The sequence below is a fragment of the Branchiostoma floridae genome, chromosome 5 (assembly GCF_000003815.2).
Source record: "Branchiostoma floridae strain S238N-H82 chromosome 5, Bfl_VNyyK, whole genome shotgun sequence".
Classification (NCBI taxonomy): domain Eukaryota; kingdom Metazoa; phylum Chordata; class Leptocardii; order Amphioxiformes; family Branchiostomatidae; genus Branchiostoma; species Branchiostoma floridae.
Window position 1 is genome coordinate 15,579,224 of NC_049983.1, and position 18,729 is coordinate 15,597,952.

General features: G+C 42.1%; 3 protein-coding genes across 7 annotated transcripts in view; 1 reads left to right on the plus strand and 2 right to left on the minus strand.

Moving 5' to 3' along the window:
* Nucleotides 1-1,843: 1,843 nt before the first annotated feature.
* Nucleotides 1,844-8,869, minus strand: LOC118416560 (CMP-N-acetylneuraminate-poly-alpha-2,8-sialyltransferase-like). The gene is made up of 4 exons (XM_035821703.1): nucleotides 8,119-8,869; nucleotides 3,605-3,793; nucleotides 2,810-3,373; nucleotides 1,844-2,506 (listed from the first exon to the last, which is right to left on the minus strand). The coding sequence occupies exons 1-4, from the start codon at nucleotides 8,322-8,324 to the stop codon at nucleotides 2,230-2,232; spliced, it is 1,236 nt and encodes a 411-aa protein (XP_035677596.1). The 5' UTR covers nucleotides 8,325-8,869; the 3' UTR covers nucleotides 1,844-2,229.
* A 99-nt stretch (nucleotides 8,870-8,968) lies between these two features.
* LOC118416559 (CMP-N-acetylneuraminate-poly-alpha-2,8-sialyltransferase-like) lies at nucleotides 8,969-13,108 on the minus strand. Of its 3 annotated transcripts, none has more exons than XM_035821700.1 (4): nucleotides 12,589-13,108; nucleotides 11,792-11,989; nucleotides 10,748-11,182; nucleotides 8,969-10,042 (listed from the first exon to the last, which is right to left on the minus strand). In XM_035821700.1, exons 1-4 carry the CDS (start codon nucleotides 12,909-12,911, stop codon nucleotides 9,772-9,774), a joined length of 1,227 nt encoding a protein of 408 aa, XP_035677593.1. In that variant the 5' UTR covers nucleotides 12,912-13,108; the 3' UTR covers nucleotides 8,969-9,771. The 3 variants fall into 3 exon arrangements, with proteins under 3 accessions (XP_035677593.1, XP_035677592.1, XP_035677594.1); XM_035821699.1 differs by having other exon boundaries at nucleotides 10,622-11,182; nucleotides 12,589-13,104; XM_035821701.1 differs by having other exon boundaries at nucleotides 9,957-10,042; nucleotides 10,708-11,182; nucleotides 12,589-13,106.
* A 930-nt stretch (nucleotides 13,109-14,038) lies between these two features.
* Nucleotides 14,039-18,729, plus strand: part of LOC118416562 — a 10,605-nt gene continuing 5,914 nt past the window's right edge. The window contains exons 1-2 of one of the 3 annotated variants that reach the window (XM_035821708.1): nucleotides 16,569-16,680; nucleotides 16,810-16,887. In XM_035821708.1, the coding sequence (XP_035677601.1) occupies nucleotides 16,674-16,680; nucleotides 16,810-16,887 (85 nt within the window). In that variant the 5' untranslated portion in view covers nucleotides 16,569-16,673. Of the gene's footprint in view, nucleotides 14,217-16,568; nucleotides 16,681-16,809; nucleotides 16,888-17,609; nucleotides 18,365-18,729 lie in introns of those variants that run through there. The other 2 variants (XM_035821705.1, XM_035821706.1) reach the window with 2 other exon arrangements.

Consider the following 18,729-nt stretch of genomic DNA (forward strand, 5'->3'; position numbering starts at 1 on the left):
AAACTGCCTATAATATAGCAACTCTAGTTCTCTTGACTGTCAAGTACGTGATTTGTTGAATAAAGGTTTTGTAGACTGCTTTTCCATTAGCAAAAAGATTATCGAAACTTGGCACAGTTATTAACTGTTTGAAGACCAAGAAGTGTGCTAAATTTGATTTTTTTGTCAGGTAATAAAAAGAGTCGGTTACGGAAACTTTAAGCAGCCTACCCTAAATCCACTCCTTATCCACGACCCTGACGACCTCACTTCACCCCAGGAACGAAAAAAGAACAAATGATTGGGATTTAAAGATAAAACTAGGCAAGTGGCTTATAGAGAAATGCAACTTGATAGATGTGCAGATTTAGTTTTTGCCATAGCTACAAGTGATGTAGGGACATTATCAATCGCACGTTAATTGACCCTCTAACTTCTTCCGACGGGATAACAAGGGTGTGGTCTTCTTAAACTCAACTCAGTCATTGAACAACAAAAAAATCTGAACAGCAAATTGAGATATGTCAATCCCAAGAGGACATATTTTTGTACCTTTGTGCCAAATTTCAACTCAATCGATGGAAAAAAACGAGTCTGTTCATAAAACAAGTCGCATTACTTTTTGAAGGCCCCGTACTGTGGGTTGTACATACCGTTGAGACGTCTCATGAATGCCACTTGTTAACTTTTTCAAGTGAAATCGTGGTTCTTGCACACTGATGTACAACATAGACAGGGTCAACACAAACAGAAGCACCATCCCTCCCCTGAACAGTCTTGGTGTGTTACAAGGCTTCCTTAAACGCATGATGAAATGTTTCCTCCGCACAGATCGCTAGGCAAAAATATCTGTCCCATCTGTGTGACGTTTGCTGACATTTGAACCAGAACCCGATATGACCCTTTCTCCGGTTCACTTCTAGCTCTAAGGCTAAGGGCACAACCCGCCGTACGTGCTTTTTGTCCGTACGTTTTTGTGGGACGTCGCATTTGCCACTTTTTTTCTGAAAACGTGGGAAAGGAATGACAAGAGCAAGGAGGGGTATGTCTCAACGCACGTCACTCGCACTGTTGCGCAAGGTGTAATACGTAAGTATGCGGTCTGCCGTGAGTCGGTTGCGTGTATCGTGAATGAATGAATGGTTTATCAAAAAACGTAATACCTCGCAGCCATAGGCTGAATTACGTATGCGGTACAAGCGTGGCACAATAACGTAGGCTCCGTTTCAACTTATCATACACTTTAAAACTTTAAGACAATTGATCTTAATCGGAACATGATTAATATCGACTATTCACACCGTTATTGTCAGTTGTTAAGGAGGCGGACTAAATATGGCATTGGGAAATTTCGTTATCAGTTCGTTTTGCACTTTACAGTTCTTTGCGCAAATGGTACTTGATTTGTACGTGCTTACAACGTACTTACCACTTACGGATCCCAAACGATTACCCACGTTTTGGCACGTAGACAACACGCAGTTGCACGTACGGCGGGTTGTGCCCTTAGCTTTTAGGAGTGTGTCGACATCCATGCGGCATTCACAAGCAAGCTCATGATTAGTAAGGTGTTTATACCTACATGATAGATGGGTAATGTTGACTCCATGTATGATACTATTTTTGTTAGGATGTGCCCATATTTTTTTCCGGCAAAAAATTGTCCTCGTTGGCTGAGTTGCCTAGTCCCAAACCTATCCCCACAGTCTGAGTTCTTACATATATTAGCCCAGATCCATTTTGTTTTCTTCAGAAATGCAGGAAATAAATACTAAAAGTATTTATCAAGTCAGGAATCCGAGGAGAACGTGGGAATGGCGGTAATGAATGTAGTGCTATATTTTGCAACAACAAAAAATCCAGAAAAAAACTCAAGATATGGGTATTAAATGTTCAATTTTGATCTGCATTCAAGACAATGAAAAACTAACAAGCAAATTCAGGATGTCATAATCTCATCAATGGGCACTTCCATGTAAAATAACCAACCCAATGCAGCAGTCAGATATGTGAAAAAGTCCAATCTGAATATTTACTGTGCGGCGGAACAAAAAGACGTAAAGAGAAAACTTATACAAGTTGACGCACAATATTACATACGATCCAAGGCTAGTGGGGGACACCTCACCTTACATTGGTCGACATCCGAGAACACAACATCTGACAGCCAAGTATTATTCATACATTACAGCACTTGAATATGTAGATGCCCAATAATTGGGATTCATAATCGAAAAGAAAATCTAAGCATCAACGACATGGTTCTGTATGCAGTACCAATGCACCCCGCATGTGGAGCTGCCGAAGTGTCCTAAATTCCTCTGGCATGCTGTGAGTCTTATTGCCGATCATCTCAGTATTCGTGTCGTAATAGTGGTACCGCAGCGCCCTGCCTCGTGTGTCCTCGCTGAACGGATAGAAGCCGTACATGTGGATCTGGTCGCAGATGGTGGCAGCCAGGGTGTACATGTGAGCTCCCGTGGACGGACGGAGCGCGAGAATCTTAAACCCAGCCTTTCTCCAAATTCTGTAAAATATTTAGTCCAGATACTCATCATGATACTCATTTTTAACCACGTTCATAATAATTCCGATATAAAAAAAAAAGAAAAAAAAAGACACAAGTACAATAAGAAAAACAGCAGAAGATTTTACAATGGAAATTAAATAGTGTTGCACTACTTAGCACCATTTTGCAATTTCATCATACAACGTTTTACGTATCAACACTCGACTGGGTCTTTTGAAGACCGCCGGAACAGTGATGATATCTGTAGTTTTTTTCTCTGTGAATAAGATACTGAATCGACAAATTGACAGGCAAACTCACGATTTCACAACAGTGTTAATCCTCGCCGGTGGAAAAGGAGTCTTCATCGTTAGTTTGTGCTGAAGAAGGATCTGTATGATTGCGCTTACCCACTGATCTCCGACCGAAGACGTTAATGTGGGTATGTACAAGATCTGGTCGCCAACTTGATCCAGACGGCGTAACAAGCGATCATAATCATCCGTCGTTTTGTTGTCCCATTGGCCGAAGTGTTGCCCGATCACAGATGGGTTCATTGTGGTCAAGTTTGCCTTGGAGCCGACATCTTTCTCATAACCTTCGATTTGAGGCAGGTTACACCGAATGACGAAGTCCATAGAGTCGATTTCTTGACCACAGCTACTGTTCAGTAGGATACCAGAGTTGCCTACGACTGCGCAGGTGTAAAAGTGGCGATCCTTCAGAGGTGATTCTTCTGGAATTAACTTCAAGAAATCTTTGGTAACGTTAAGTGAAGTCTTATTACCCCATTTCATTTCATATCTCAACTGTTGCCCAACCCGTAGTCCGGACTTCCTTAGCGTCAGGTCCCTATCCGGGTTGTAAAACTTGAGGATGTGTTTTCTGGAAGTAAAAACGAGTCGAGTCAGCCAGTTTCAGGAGTGTGGTGAAAAAAAACTGTTTATATTTACTAATCACGAAGGTTTTTTGGACCTCGTATGGTCAGACTTGCAGGAGTGTCAGGGAGAGTGACAGGAATCAACTTGACATGTATTCTAGGCCATCAGCAAGGAGCAATTGTCTCGCGATACGTTAGAGTTTATCTAATAAGTAGTATCTCTTTTGAGTGCTTACCTCATGTTTTTAACCTCGGCACTGTTAAAACGTTTTTTACTACCGTTCTGTGGCGCAATTATAGTTCCTGATAGTTTGTTGTTCTGCACAGAAGTCTGATTGGTAGAATCGGCTTTTTCGCTCCCGGACCATCTTGAAGTTGCTACCAAGAATTCTTTGATGAATATTTTTGCTGTGTTCTTGTCGAAACTGTAAGAAAATGTGTGATCAACACATTTAATGATGGTACAAAAATACATAATTCCCTCCTTTTCACATGGTCTACATTACGTTTCAGTTTGGTGGGGGAATTTAATCATAGTTATTAATTATTAATTCATTCGGCTTACATTACAGGCAGCCAAGGTCGTATTTACCTGTGAGTATAATGTACCCTCCCCCTCGTATATATTGTCATCCAAAAGTTATCAAAAATGGAGTAGCATGCCATACCTTGTAAAAAGCCTACTATATAAGTTTCACATAGTTTGGGTCAAACATACACTGTTGATAAATGTAATGTCATCATCGTAATAATATACCATGGAAAACTCTATAAATTCATGTTTTACCAACGCGTCTTAAAACGAGAGAACTCTCTCTCTATAAAACATATATATCGGTTTTATATATATATGTATAAATATATGAACAGATGAATTATATATATAAATATATATATATATAGGGAGAGAGATTTACATGCTTCTTCTCTCGTTTTCAGACGTGTTTGTAGAACAGGAATGTATATATAGAGAGAGATCTCAAAGTAGAATTTTCTTATCATTCTCTAGATATCTAACCCAATGCCTTAAGCCCCGATTGCGCCAAACAAATATGATTGTCATTGTCCTCTTAACCTCTTAAGTTTTTATGAAGCTGATTAACATCTGGTTTGTTACAGTCAAATATTTAATGGCGGTTACACTAGTAGACTAGAGTTCCTCGAACACACATATTCGCCAAATAAACATTTTTTATCGAAGGTCGTTGTTTCTCAATGATTAATGTATGTAATTATGGCTATAATGGGCCAGCTAAGCACCAAATACAGCTTAATACGAGATGTTAATATAGCAAAGCTGGATGTAAGGTCTTTAGTTAGGCTAGGTTAGGCTAGGTCTTTAGTTTTATATAAGATTTCACTCTACAAAATGTACATTGCAGTCTTTTCGTAAAAAAAGAAATAATGAACAAACTTTGAGTGACTGGCCTATGTATTAGATAATAGGTCATCTAAGGGTTATCTAAGGGTCATACGTAAGGATTGTTACGGCCCTGCCTTGGTGAATGTTTGTGTCCATCTCATGAAAATAGTAAGTAAAGTTTTGCAATCGCGAGTTAAGTCAGAGGTATTTTACACAGTCTACCTGGCTGGCTATCACGCCAGGCTACTCAGATCCCCCCATCCATAGCCCCGCAAAGACAAAATAGCTGATTGACAGGCATAGTAATTGCTCCAACCCTACCAGTGACCCCAGGTCGGCCTGTCTGCTGGCTGGCTGACCCTCTGGGAGGGTTTCATTGCAGGAACACCAGCACCAGTACTGTGTGTTTATGCTATAGGAAAATATATCCACAAATGCTTATACTGTAGAACCAATAGTGTAAAGGACATGCTATACTCAATATGTTGACTTATTCATACCTATAGATATCCATACATGTATATGTCTGTTAAGTAAATGTGTCTTTAGAATGACACATAGAAAAGCGCTGTAAAAACTTTATAAAACACTGTAATAGCAAAAAAACGTGTTCAGAAGACTGTGTCATTAAAAATGACACTATAGAAAAGCGCTGTAAAAACATTATAAAACAGAGTAACAGCGAAATATCGTGTTCATTCGATCTCCCAGTGCAAGCCTTCTTCGGCCAGCTGACAAAGGATATCACAGAACTGAGAGGACCCGGCGGTTGCTAGGCACATTAACTAATTGCTGTCACTCTACCCTACGATACCAACCTATTTAGTTCTAAGTGAGCGGGCTCACTTGCATTAGGAGAACTGTTAACCGCATCAAACCAGGATTGCGTTATCTGGATGAGTGCAGAGACTGTCTGAAACCATGCTGAGAGTCATGAATCAGGTGATTTGTGTCCTGTAGCAATAAGTCCCGGAGAAACACCTCGTACACCTTACCCAGATAGCTCGTTAGGGAAATGCGCCTGAAATCTTCAAGACCTTTGGGCCTGGTCACCTTCGGTACTGGCACTACCAGTTCTTCTGTCCATTGTAAGGGAATGTTGTAAGCATGCATTGTAGATATTGCACATTACAGGAGCAAGCTCTTCATAGAAGTTGGACAGTAGCCATGGCGGTATATGACCCCCCCCGAGGATTCACCTTCTTCATTTGAAGTTCTGGTATGGCTTGAAGTAATAGATGGTCAGATATTTCTCTGTGTAACTCCTCTCATCTGCTATAAAACTTGGCCAAGCTCTTAGAACTCATCACTCTGGTACCGAGACATTTCTCTATGCGCAAACATAAAATAATCTCTAGATACTCAGAGCCTTTTTGGAGTATAATGAATGGATCACTGTTATAAGGGTCCAGCAAGCTTCCCGAGTTGATGTCCGGTGTCGACTAATTGACTGACTGACTGTTAGACCTGGGTATTTGGACTCTCAAAAAAGTACTAGTGTCATGCTCTTTAAGCTACTAACAACAAATGTGCTACCAATATCATAGCATGGATAATAATGATCAGAATGAAGGACTGTTTGATTGCCTATTAACACTGCTAATCTTCCCAGCCTTGACTGAAAATGCCACTTGACCACTGGCTCATATTATAATGTCACCAGAAATATATTTTGCTCCAAGCAGAAAGACTTCTAATGAGCTTATTTGGTTTGAATATAAACCTCGGAGCCTAGAGACACTTGTTCATGCTTCTCTCCACTGCAAACAATTAACAGGTCAATGACATGTGCATCATCAGGCTAATCTGTTAATCACATCTCTGATTAGATTGGTAACAGAAGCAATCCTCTATTTAGTACATAGGAATAAGTTCCTTACATTTGATTGTCTCAAAGTTATGTCATGCTCACCATTAGCTATTCAAAACTAAATTCTATGAACAGCTTTTAGGTTACCAAAGATCCAAACTTGTAAATTCAAGGCATCTCCAATTACTGGGAACTGACATCCCTGCCACGGTCTGCCATGGCGATTAGTTCTGCTCCACCTTTGATTTGTCTTTGAGTTGAGGGGTCATCCCCCTGCTGAGGCCAGGAGGCTGAGGGCAGGGGGTTAATTTGCTGTGACTGGCCCTTTTAGGGGAAGGAGATCAGGCTAGGGTGACACTTTTGTAAGGGATATTCTTCTCCAGTATAAGTTAAAGTAATTATATTAAGAAGATCGCGGTTTACATAATTAGCATCTCATTATGTTGATAATCACCCTAAGTACCTACCTACCAAGAGCAAAGAATATCCATCAATCCCCTCTGCAGTTATCCTTCTTAAAAGTTACGAACTATAAGACCCGCTGCAGTTCCAAACAAGCTGCTAGGGGGCCCAAAATTACACCATTCACTCCTAGTCCCAACAGCTATCCACCACTTAAAAATCATGAACATGGCACTTCTGGAAAATTTAGGCGCAAGCTTTGACGCTCACTTGCAGTACCAAAACAAGTCGCCAGGAGGCCCATTATCGAACTTGACCTTCCTTTCTGTGTCCCCTACCTATCAACAAAATATCATTAGCATCCATGTAGAACATCTCGAGTTATCGTGTTAACAGACAAACGCAATTACATACAAAGCCAGCTACAGCACCATAGGTAAAAGCTAGCTAAACCATTCTCGCACATGACAATTCTTTACACAACCGCTACACACCTGCCAAATATCGTAGAAATCGCCCAGCTGCATTTTGAGTTATGCTTCTCGAAACAAACCTCGAAAAAATACAAAGCTCGCTGCTATACCGTAGGAAAACGCCAGGTAAACCATTTTCAAACTAGGCATGCCTTTCGACAACCGCTACACACCTACAAAAAATCAAAAAGTTCCATCCACAATTTCTCGACTTATATGCTGTTGACCTACATACAGACCCAAGTAAGCAATCTCATAATATTCGCTGGCGAATATAACCAGTTCAGATATCAAGCAAATTTGTGTAGCACTCCTTTCACCTAGGCGGTGTTCACAACAACAAAGCCTGCGCTGGGATATTGAAAAGGTGCCATTCTCCAGCGTAACTCCATACACGTGCATTCAAGCGCAATACACGTAACATTTTGATCAGAAGATGTCAGGTAGAAAGAACTTGACGGTGTCCAAGCACATTAACGTAATACATGTACATGTACAATAAGGATCCGGTGACACTGAAAGGTGAGCTCACGAGTCATCTACTAGTGCACTGCTGTAGTGCTGGGGATCATATATGCTTCAGTTAGCTAGCCACCTTAATTGTAAGGATAGATTGTAAGCCATTTCGCTGAAAGAAAGAAACGACGCTACATTTAGGTACAGAAGAAAAGAATAACACTGACACGTGTAACAACCACATACCTTCGAGGCGTTTTGGGGTGAAACCGTGGATCTGCATACGAGGACAGTTTGTACAAACTAATGTACAACATTACCAAGGTCAACACAATCAGAAGCACCAATCCTCTCCTCAATATTCTACTTGTGTTACACTTCTGTAAACTCATGATGACCGATGATGTTTCCTTCGCAAGAAGGTGTTCAAATGTTAACATATGACTCCCCATCTTGTTGCTGACTATTGTTACCGGAAACAGAACCCGATATGACCCCACCTGGCCAGCCCTCTCTATTCACCTGTAGCTCTTAGATTGAAGGGATCGTCTCAGCACCCATGCGTCATTCACAGACAAGCGCATGATCAGTAGCCTGTTCATACCACGTGACGCGGGAGCTATTTTTGACTCAGACCGACAGGTGTTTCCTGACTTATGAAAACTGATGATGCCTCCGGGAAAACGGTAGATTTTTGCTTGTCTGTATGTCTGTCTGCCTGTTTTTTATGTTTCCTTTGCTAGGCTCTACAAGTCTCTTCAAGGCATGTCAGTTTTATTGCAATGGCGCCAAGTTCTTTTGCACTCGGGTTCTTGAAGCGTCGTTCACAGCAGCGTGATATAAACCGACATGTCTGATATGATGAGCCACCGGAGAAAAGGTTCGATTCGTAGTCTTTGCTTAACAGGCTAGTTTTACCGTTAGGATCGTCTCAACATCTATGCGTCATTCAGATATACATATATCCGTGACAGGTGGTGTTTGCACGCAAGGTATATCTAAACATTTTTTGTACGGCGGAACGGAAAGACATGGAAATTATGAAATATATACACAATGACAACAACGGTGGGAGTGCCAAAAATAAGATCATACAGATAGTTCAAATCCACATATAATCAAGAAAGATATGCAAGTAATGAAAATATGAGGCACAGGAATGCAGTCACAAGATTAAAGATCAGCTGACACAACATGACCACACATTGAAACCCGGAAGATACACCCACCCACACCCCTTTGGAACAATGGCTATGCAGATATTATACTAGTAATTTAGATACAATAGAGGACGAATGTCAGTTTGTAATAGAATATAGATTGTATAGCGAAGAGAAACTTGAACTGTATAAGGTTGTACAAAACCCTACTTCATTCATCCGTATTTCATTCACTCAACTTCTGTAGAAAAATCCATATTCCTAATGCAACTGACTTTACCTCCTTCATGACCTCAATGAAAAGCGGCCTGCAGGTCGATTTGAGCTTCTCATGAATAAAGGAAGGATTAAACAAACAATTCATCGATTATAGAATATCTGTTCTTTTATCTTCACTGTAACAGAAATGTGAGGAGAAGATAGATTTATCCATGGCCAACGATGGGCTAACTGAATCTGTTCAACATGTTTGTTGTGACCTGTACCTAGCCCAGTGTGATAAAATGTATAATAAAGACCTTCATTCACTCACTCACTCATTCATTATTTCATTATCACCATGAAATATTCATGGTGCTTATATCTACAGTAGCGTCTTCAGCCAGTAAAGACTCTGTACAACCAAGAACGCCCTTGGTACAACAAAATAACTCGATGATGAACGGATGTTATAATCATCTATGATATACGGCCTTATAATCGAAACGTATAAAATGAAATCTATGCATTCGCTAGAAAATTAACGGCATGGTTCTGTGTGCAGTACCAATGCACCCCGCCGATGGAGCTCCTGAAACGCCCTGAATTCCTCTAGGAAGTTATGAGCAAACTTGTCGCCCGACACCTTGTCGTAGTAGTGGTAGCTGATCGCCCTGCCTCGTGTGTCTTTGCTGTGCGGATAGTATCCGTACATGTGGATCTGGTCGCAGATGGTGGCAGCCAGCGTGTACATGGTAACACCCGTGGACGGACGGAGCGCCGACATCTTAAACCCAGCCTTTGTCCAAGCTCTGTAAAATATGTAGTCATGTAGTCTAGGTACTCATCATGCATTTAACCACGTGTATAATGATTCAAATAAAAGAAAAAGGACGAAAATGCAACCAAGAACAGAAGAATGTTTTACAATGGGAATAGTGCTGTACTACCTAGCACCTATTTTTTTAATTTTCTAATTTCATCATGCTACGTTTTACTTATCAAAAGCTAAGGGCACAGTACGTGAAAATACGTGCTGTCTACGTGCCAAAACGTGGGGAATCTTTTTGGATCCGTAAGTGGTTAGTACCGCCTCCGTACGAACCGTGGGGAATCCGGCGGACTTTGTGTGCCATTGGGCTGCGGATTCGGCCCGGCCCCCGTACGTGCCAGTACGGGCGACGCGCCTGCCCTGTACAGCCTGAACGTTTTCAGAAATACGTGGCGGACGTGACCTCCAAAAAACGTATGGACAAATTGCACGTTCAGTGGGTTATGCCCTTAGCTTAACACTCGACTGGTGGTTTGGAGACAGCCGAACCGGTGATGATATATGTAGTTTTTTGTGTGTGAATAAAATACTGAATAGATAAATTGAAAGGCAAACTCACAATTTCACAACAGGGTTAATTCCCGGTGGAAAAGCAGTCTTCATCGGTAGTTTATGCTGAAGAAGGATCTGTATGATTGCGCTTACCCACTGATATCCGACCCAAGACGCTAAAGTGGGTACGTACAGGATCTGGTCACCAATTTGTTCCAGACGTCGTATCAACCGATCATAATCATCCGCTGTTTTATTTTCCCACTGGCCGAAGTGTTGCCCGATCACGGAGGGGTTCATTGTGGTTAGATTCGCCTTGGAGCCGACATCTTTCTCATAACCTTCGATTTGAGGCAGGTTACACCGAATGACGAAGTCCATGGAGTCGATTTCTTGACCACAGCTACTGTTCAGTAGGATGCCAGAGTTGCCCACGACTGTACAGGTGTTAAAGTGACGGTCCTTCAGAGGTGATTCCTCCGGAATTAACATGAAGAAATTTTTTGTGACGTTGAGTGAAGTCTTGTTACCCCATTTCATTTCGTATTTCAGCTGTTGCCCAATCCGTATGCCTGACTTCCTCAGCGTCAGGTTTGTTTCCGGGTTGTAAAACTTGAGGATGTGTTGTCTGGAAGGAGAAGTGAGTCTTGTCAGAAAGTTATTGTTATTTGTTATTGGGTGGGCCGACTACTCACTCTTTGCCGCCAGGGAGCTTACAATCGCAAGGGTCTGGAGCGAGCTGTGATTCGACGCCACTCAGGTGACCTCAATACGATAGTAATTGCCCCAGGTGCGGCAAAGGTACTGTAGGTTTTGAACAACTCACACCGCACCATCGCACGTGTGGTGGGTTCTTTAACGTGCCTGGGGTATGGCTCTCCCCAGACACGGGACCTCCATTTAACGTCCTATCCGAAGTGAAGTTCGAAGAGTCAAGACCGACAGCAAGACATTTGTGATGAAAAACATATGTTTATATCTACTCATAACTTCTACGAACGTTGATTCAGAGTCAGGGATATCATACGGAGGTTTGAGAACCTCATAAGGTCAGACTTGCAGGAGTGACAGGAAGAGTGACAGGACGTAGAGTTCAGAGGTGGTAGAACTAAATTTAGTTATCAATCAAACACGTCACTCCAGGTCATGCGGCTAAGAGGTATTGTCTCGCGATACGATATTTTTTATTTGGAAAAATATAGCATTTTTATAAGATAATGTAGTTTCTAGTGTGTACCTCATCTTCTGCACCTCAGTACTGTTGAAACGCCATTTCGTGTTGTTCTTTGCCGCGTGAATCCCAGGTCCTAGTACTTGTGCTGTGTTGTTCTGCACAGACGTCTGATTGGTGGAATCGCCTTGGACGTTCCCTGTGTCATTGGGGCGTCCTGAAGTCGCTGGCACGATGGTATCATTGGCTGTTGGCTTTTCGACACTATAAGATAATGATGGTAAGAAAACATAATTCCATCGTTATGACATAGTGACGTAGCCTACATTATTTCTAATTTTGTGTTTGGGAGGACCCTCACCCTGCTACTAGAAAGACTAACATTGGCAAGCCTGGCTCTCTATCTTCATGTCTACCTTGTTCGGCTCCCCAACGACCTGGAGGTCAGGGGACTAGGTAGGTAGGTAGTTAGGTTGTCTCTTGCATGCCCTAGGGGCATCAGAAGCCCTAAATTATCAAAAGATTAACCAAGCATATGTCGGCGTGGACAAAACCGTCAGGGAATGCTGCTAGGGGACCCAAACGTTAACTTCCACCACTTCCACCTTACATGAAAGGTTATGTGTCACAACAAAACAGGAAGTCTATTGTTAACCAACAGGACAGGAGGCCCAAAACCAAGTCTCACCGTCGCGGCAAACAACACCAACAACTTGTTACTACCATCGGAATCAGTCGATGAATGCCGGAGAGGCACCTCGCAAACACATGCCCCGTTAAAAAATTATACCTCCATTTTATTTCCTGGAGGTGAAAATGGAAAGTGACTGCGTCACTGAGTTTACGATAACATTACCACATACCGTTGAGGTGTCTCGCGGAAGTCACTGCCAGCGTTCTTTGTGTGAAGTCGTGGTTCTGCATTCGTGGACAGTTCGTACCGAGTCAGGAACAACATAACCAAGGGCAACACAAAGAAAAGCACCATCATTGACTTGAACATTCTTGATGTGTTACACGACTTGAATATTCTTGATGTGTTACACTCCTTCAAACCCATGATGAAATGTTTCCTTCCGCGGCACAGAACAGTAGTGTTAACACGAGTCACTGGCCCCGCGCGTCTGTGTGACTTCCCTGTCCTGACATAACTACAAACTATTGACCCAGAATCAGAAATGCCCATTGGTCATTGGTCTCACCTTTAATATACCTGTTGTGCCGGTGTCCGGCTTTACAATTCATGCGAACGCCGGCCGAATTTGTAGATCGGTTAAGCCCCCTTTACTATTAAAATCAATAATTTAGGTCGGCCGACTTGTCGGCGAGCTCCAAATGGACATTTTCGGCCGGTGTCACAGCGATCTCGCTGACCTCCCATAGCGATTTCGCCCCCCCCCCCCCAAATAAAAACGGGTTTACGTAACTTTCTAAAAGTTGATTGGTATAAATCACAAACTGCAGTTGCAGACTGATCTAGGTACACGAGTTTGATACATAACTCCATCCATAGTGTTGATAACAACGTAATTACATGTTAATAAAATAGTTGAACTTGTTTCGGACAGGGAGGGTTGGGTCCCTTGTATGCCCATTATTGCATGTACTTGAGTCTTTTTGCCAAATTGCGCAAAATGGCCACAAAAGACTTACAAAATAGCCACGACCGATTCATCTACAGGGAGATTGTGAATGAACCTTTGTAAGATTACAGATTAATCTACGTTAAGCTGCTTGAGGGTCTCATCCCGACCCGCATAATGAGTGTCACAAGACTGCCTTGGGGCCCACTTTAGGCCGAAGGAAACAAAATGTTGTGTTTACGTTCGACTATAAACCGGTCGCGACGCCAACAAAAAACACATTCCATTCCAACCTACTAGTACTTGACGCTAGCCATAGATTGGGATGGGAGGAGGTGGCTAGGTGTAGGTGTGGACAGCTGGCAGGGGACATCAAATTTGTGATATCACAAATCGAGATCTTGAGCCTTACAAATAAAGGATTGCATAAGATTAATGTTATAGTTTCTGATATGTTCTCCTTGTTTCTGTTCTAATACACAAATTCAGCTGAACATAGGCTCGGTCCGTATAAGAGTACATGTATATATGTATGATTGCAATATGACGTTGAAATAACAGTTGATTCCCTCATGCGTTTCGGTTTTATATTTGTGTTGTTCGATCAAGAAGAGAGGAGTAAAAAGAATCCCTACCAACCAACCAACCCTATTTTTTTCAGAACCGTAGCCAGAGGCACAAAATTAATTTTTCTAGGCCTTTGGGAAACAAAAATGTAACAACAACTTTAAAACTTGTAGCAACGATGCCCTGGAAAAGCAAACAGAACGTGATGTCTGGCGGAAGGGGGACACAGAAAGGGCGAGAGAAGCTTCACTGGCAGCAAGTCTCACCAGGAAGAACGCCCGACACCTACATCAGGTACCGAAGGTACGGTGGGACGGCCGCGGCACGGTGGCGCTGGATCGGTGAGTGGTAAGGCGCCCTTTCCACAAGACGGCAATCGCGATGCGTTCTCACTGCGACCTAAATAGGATATGTGTACCCTTTGATTCCATACTGGGAATATCATACAAAACGTAAAAGTGTGACTGAGAGGATAACAAAACAGTGTAAAAAAATTCGTTTCTTTTCTGTAGAATTCGTTGGGCGATCTGTCGATTTTTAGGTCGTATAGAGAGCGAGGCGAGAGCGCCGTCCTAGTGGAAAGGAGGTATAACGAGTGGAAATGATCATTTATATGTAAATATGTAAACTGGTCCACCTAAAATAATTCTTAGCTCCAGACTTGTTTATTAAAGACGCTCGCATGGCGAGAAATTCAACAGAAGAAATATGATGCCACACAGAACGTGATGCAGACAGACTCCCAAAAGTAGAGCTTTACACTTCTGCCTGTGCGTTTTCCATAAAACGGTGTTATCAACAAAAATCGACGCTAAACTGGTAACTTTGCGTTCCACAAACTCTGACCTCCAGCAGACCTTCGTACGGGGGACGGATCGTAGAATTGGTACCTCGTAAGGTATAGTAGACTACTGTCGTTGACTACACTTAATTTCTCTTCACACCCAGAAAAAACTGTTAGTAGACTACAATGTGCGGTACTACAATTAAAATGCTAAGTGTAAAGAGGTTTTAACCTCTTAAAAGAGGGCATAAGGTGGACAATCAGATCTATTGACATTTCCTGAAATTTGTGTTGCGAGAAATAATGTTTATATATAACGTTAAGGGCGCCGCTTAGAAATGGGCTCCGTTCTTCCCTGTCACATCTGCTTGGAGACAAGTGCAACACTCAGTAAGAGTGTTACTTGTAGCCTCTATCGCTGCCTTCCAAGATCGCTGGCGGTTATTGTTGGGGCAAGCTGAATCCCGATGATTGACAACATATGGGTCATATTCTTCTGTCGCGAAGGTGGTGCCATCAATAAGGAACCCATGGATGTAGTTGTCAGCTTGGCAAGTTATATCAGTGTACCACATAGTATACACTTAGTCTAGTTCAATTCCTTAATAAAGGAATGAATGCCTTGTTCGTTACCAGTTGTCATCATCATCATCATCATCGGTCGACGTGATCAAATGTAGACATGTTCGCACATGTCTACACACGACATACCCTTTCGTAGGCTAATTACAAGACCAGTTGTGCTGCCATGTTTTGTCACTTCAAATCTTGTTATGACGTTTATGGTGTCTATTTTTTATGCCTTCTTGTTTTTTTCTCTCTCGTTATCTCATTAATTTTGCACTCTGCATAGGATGTCATCCATAAATTTACTTGCTGTGGCCTTATGTCGCGAAGGTGGTGTCGGCGCTAGCAATTGACTATTAATGCTCAACTCTGCAAATCAAACTACACTGAAACGATGGGCTGTGTACCTAAACAAATTTCAGGTACAGGTACAGGTACATGGGTTTAGGTACAGGTCCGGACCTGCACCTGTACCTAAAATTTTTAACCAAGTATATGTAAGTTAAACATGTAGCTAACTGTCTTTTCTAGTGATGAATTGTCATCTTTATACAGGGAATTACATATTTGAATCTCAAAACAAGTTTTCTTGAGTCACAACTGCAAGATCATCACGATTGTCATTGTTGATTCGGGATTTACTTATCCAAAAGTCTTAAAAAGTGGTAAAAATAAGTTTAGTTTGTTTAGGTACAGGTACAGGTACACCGATTTTTAGGTCCGGATCTGTATCTAAACATTTTTTTAGGTACGGTACAGGTACGGGTATTTAGGTACAGAGCCCTAACTGAAGCGATGGGACCTTGCACAAACATCTATGTTTGAAAATACATAAAGTACTGACGTCATAGATGAAGTAATAGATATACAGACGATGGGAAAGATGGCATTTGCATGAAACCACTGACCAAATAAAAAGGAAAGAAAACCCCAGTTTCCACTTAGAAAACTGTCTCTACTCCTTTAAGTTCATGCAATGCAATGTGATCGTTTCGTGCTAAGGTCGCCACGAATACATGTACGATTTTCAAGCGAGGCGTGACAGAATCGACCGCCCACTAGGATCTAAACATAGTTACGATTCGGTAACAAGACGGCAGAATTCGGTACGAAGCTTGCACGACTATCTCAAGAATGCCCAAAGTTTGCGGTCGCACGACGATCGAAGGACAAATATGACCCAAAACGTGTCAATCTTTCGTACCAATGTCTCAAGACACAAAATTCGCCGTCCAAGCCCCCGGGCGATGGATTGAAGAACACACTGTTTGATGATCAGTCGGCTCCCCTGTGATTTAGGTCCCCCTGTCAAACCGGTTCTTCCAGATATCCCCATATCTGGGTGGCGCACAAGAAGTATTCACAAGAAGTATTCAAGACTTGTGTAAATACGGACAGTGTAAATACGGATAGACTGGTTGCCAATTTGTAAGCAAATTGAGTCAAGATGTCAGGTTAGTTTGTGACTTTTGTGTCGTTTCTCTTCGAATGGATCAATTTCAAAGCTTCGTTTGTTCTTTGCTGATTCGGAGTGTCTCCTTCGTTCGTTTTACAAGTAACCCTCATTCCGTGCCTCGCTCCAGTCATTTCAGGGTCGTCCTCGACGTCAGGTAAACCCAAAACACGGGTGCATGTCACGGTGAGAACAACCGCGGACGGAGGTGAGAATTTTCACGTAAAACACATTTAAAGTTGTGGGGTTTAGAAGTTGTTGCTCTCAAGTCGTGGTTGTCAGATGAAAATTGTAAAAAAAAACGTATATGACAATAAAAAATGCAACTGTTTTCATTTTACCGCACAACGCTAATACATCAGTCAATAAATGGCATTATGGTTGTGCTGGAACAGGCAGTTTCTGATGACAAAAATACGTTTCCATTACTGACTACATGTATATTTACGGATAAAATGGTGTACAATTTTCCTTTTGTCGGACAGAAGAGAACTAGATAGGGAGTTTTGTTGAAAACCAAAAACGAGAGGACACTCAACATTCGAGGTGACGCCACCGGTACTGAAGCAAACAAAGGCTTTCTTTCCTGCCTCAATGTTGTCTTTAAATGTTACGATAGCTGACAGGCTATAGTGATTGCGATATTGTTGAGTAAACGTGGATTGTACTATACATTGTAGTTTTTGGTAAGACCTGTGGTAGGGAAAGCTTCCATTTTTAAGACTTTCATGCAGCTGCTTGAAGATATTTAGTAATGAAAAGAATTAATGAGGCCACCTGAATTAGTGCGAGTCTCCATGATTGATATGTCCGACAACCTGTCACCATAAAACCAGGTGTAGAAATGCATTAAGATAAATTTAGGAAGTCAAGTGCGCAAAAATGTTGCCATCTCACTACAAAGTTCGGGGATTAAAAAAACAACAACTTCGCGTATAGTAAACATTCCGGTAAATAAAAATGTATTGTCTACGCCTTGTGGAATAGGGTTATGCGCATGCCCCATTCAAGATTTCCGCATCGCCGAATTTGGACAGTTGACGTGTCAGTGTTGCTGAGACACATGCATATAGAATCAAGTTGGACCACTTCAGTCGTTCCCGCACAATTCTTCTTGAGAGGAGGGAACAGTCCGCTTCGAAGTCTTAAAGATCATACCAAAAGACCACGGACTCATGAGAAGAAGAAGCCGTTACGAAAGAATCTTTTTCGATAAGTTCATGGGTTGGACCTTGAAGGCAATGACTTGACGGTTTGGGGAAGAGAAAAAAAGAACTGTTTTAGCTACCAGGTCACCAGATGGTCAGGACGACTCCAGGGCAGGCATCCTGAGCAGACAACTACAGCAGCAGCCCCCACTCGGCATAAACTGGGCCTAACCCTGGGTTTTACCAGTCGAACATTTCCATTGGCATCAGAGCTGACAGGTTTCGTGGTTGGTGGAATCATTTCCAGTGTTCACATTTGCTCCACAACGACGCGGCTGTGCATTGATATATCCAGAGACAGATGCCATAGTTAAAATAATATAGTTTGACTCTCAAACTTGGTGCAAGAAGAAGAAGAAGGGTCTAAGATGATGTCTTATATCGACCCTCCCGAGGCCATGAGTTGCAGCAGTATTTCCAGCGCCGGTAGGACGAGCCCGGCAGCCCCGCCGCCCACTGGGTGTTACGGAAGACCAGGTACTTATAAAACCGGCGTCTTTAAAAGATAACAAACATCGTTTTTCTGTGGCTACTAGTATTTAGCGGAAGATGTAAAGTGTACAACCAGATTAGTTACCAGACCAGGCGACATCTTTGATTTCAAAAGAACATTGGCGCAAAGTGTCCTACCCTACGGTGCGAGCATCAGATTTTTCTTTTTGGATGCTGCACAAGTTGTTTTTATTTTCTTTTTGTAGCTAGCTTGTTATGTGAGAGTGTGCAGACCGTTGTTGCTAACGTTGAGACCAGTTTCTATCTTTTCCGTGAGTACAAGTTTGCGAACTCGGAATGTGCTATTTTGAGGATTGAGTCCTTTTCAATTTGTATGTGGTAGCTACTCT

Bases quoted from the DNA above. Each gene is read 5' to 3' on its own strand.
- LOC118416560 (XM_035821703.1), bottom strand. From the start codon at position 8,324: ATGGGGAGTCATATGTTAACATTTGAACACCTTCTTGCGAAGGAAACA. The intron at 3,794-8,118 runs GTATGTGGTTGT...ATTTTCTTACAG, and splicing joins CACCCCAAAACGCCTCGAAG to TTTCGACAAGAACACAGCAA. The intron at 2,507-2,809 runs GTGAGTTTGCCT...AATATTTTACAG, and splicing joins ATTAACACTGTTGTGAAATC to AATTTGGAGAAAGGCTGGGT.
- LOC118416559 (XM_035821699.1), bottom strand. From the start codon at position 12,911: ATGGGCATTTCTGATTCTGGGTCAATAGTTTGTAGTTATGTCAGGACA. The intron at 11,990-12,588 runs GTATGTGGTAAT...ATTATCTTATAG, and splicing joins TTCCGCGAGACACCTCAACG to TGTCGAAAAGCCAACAGCCA. The intron at 10,043-10,621 runs GTGAGTTTGCCT...CATATTTTACAG, and splicing joins ATTAACCCTGTTGTGAAATT to AGCTTGGACAAAGGCTGGGT.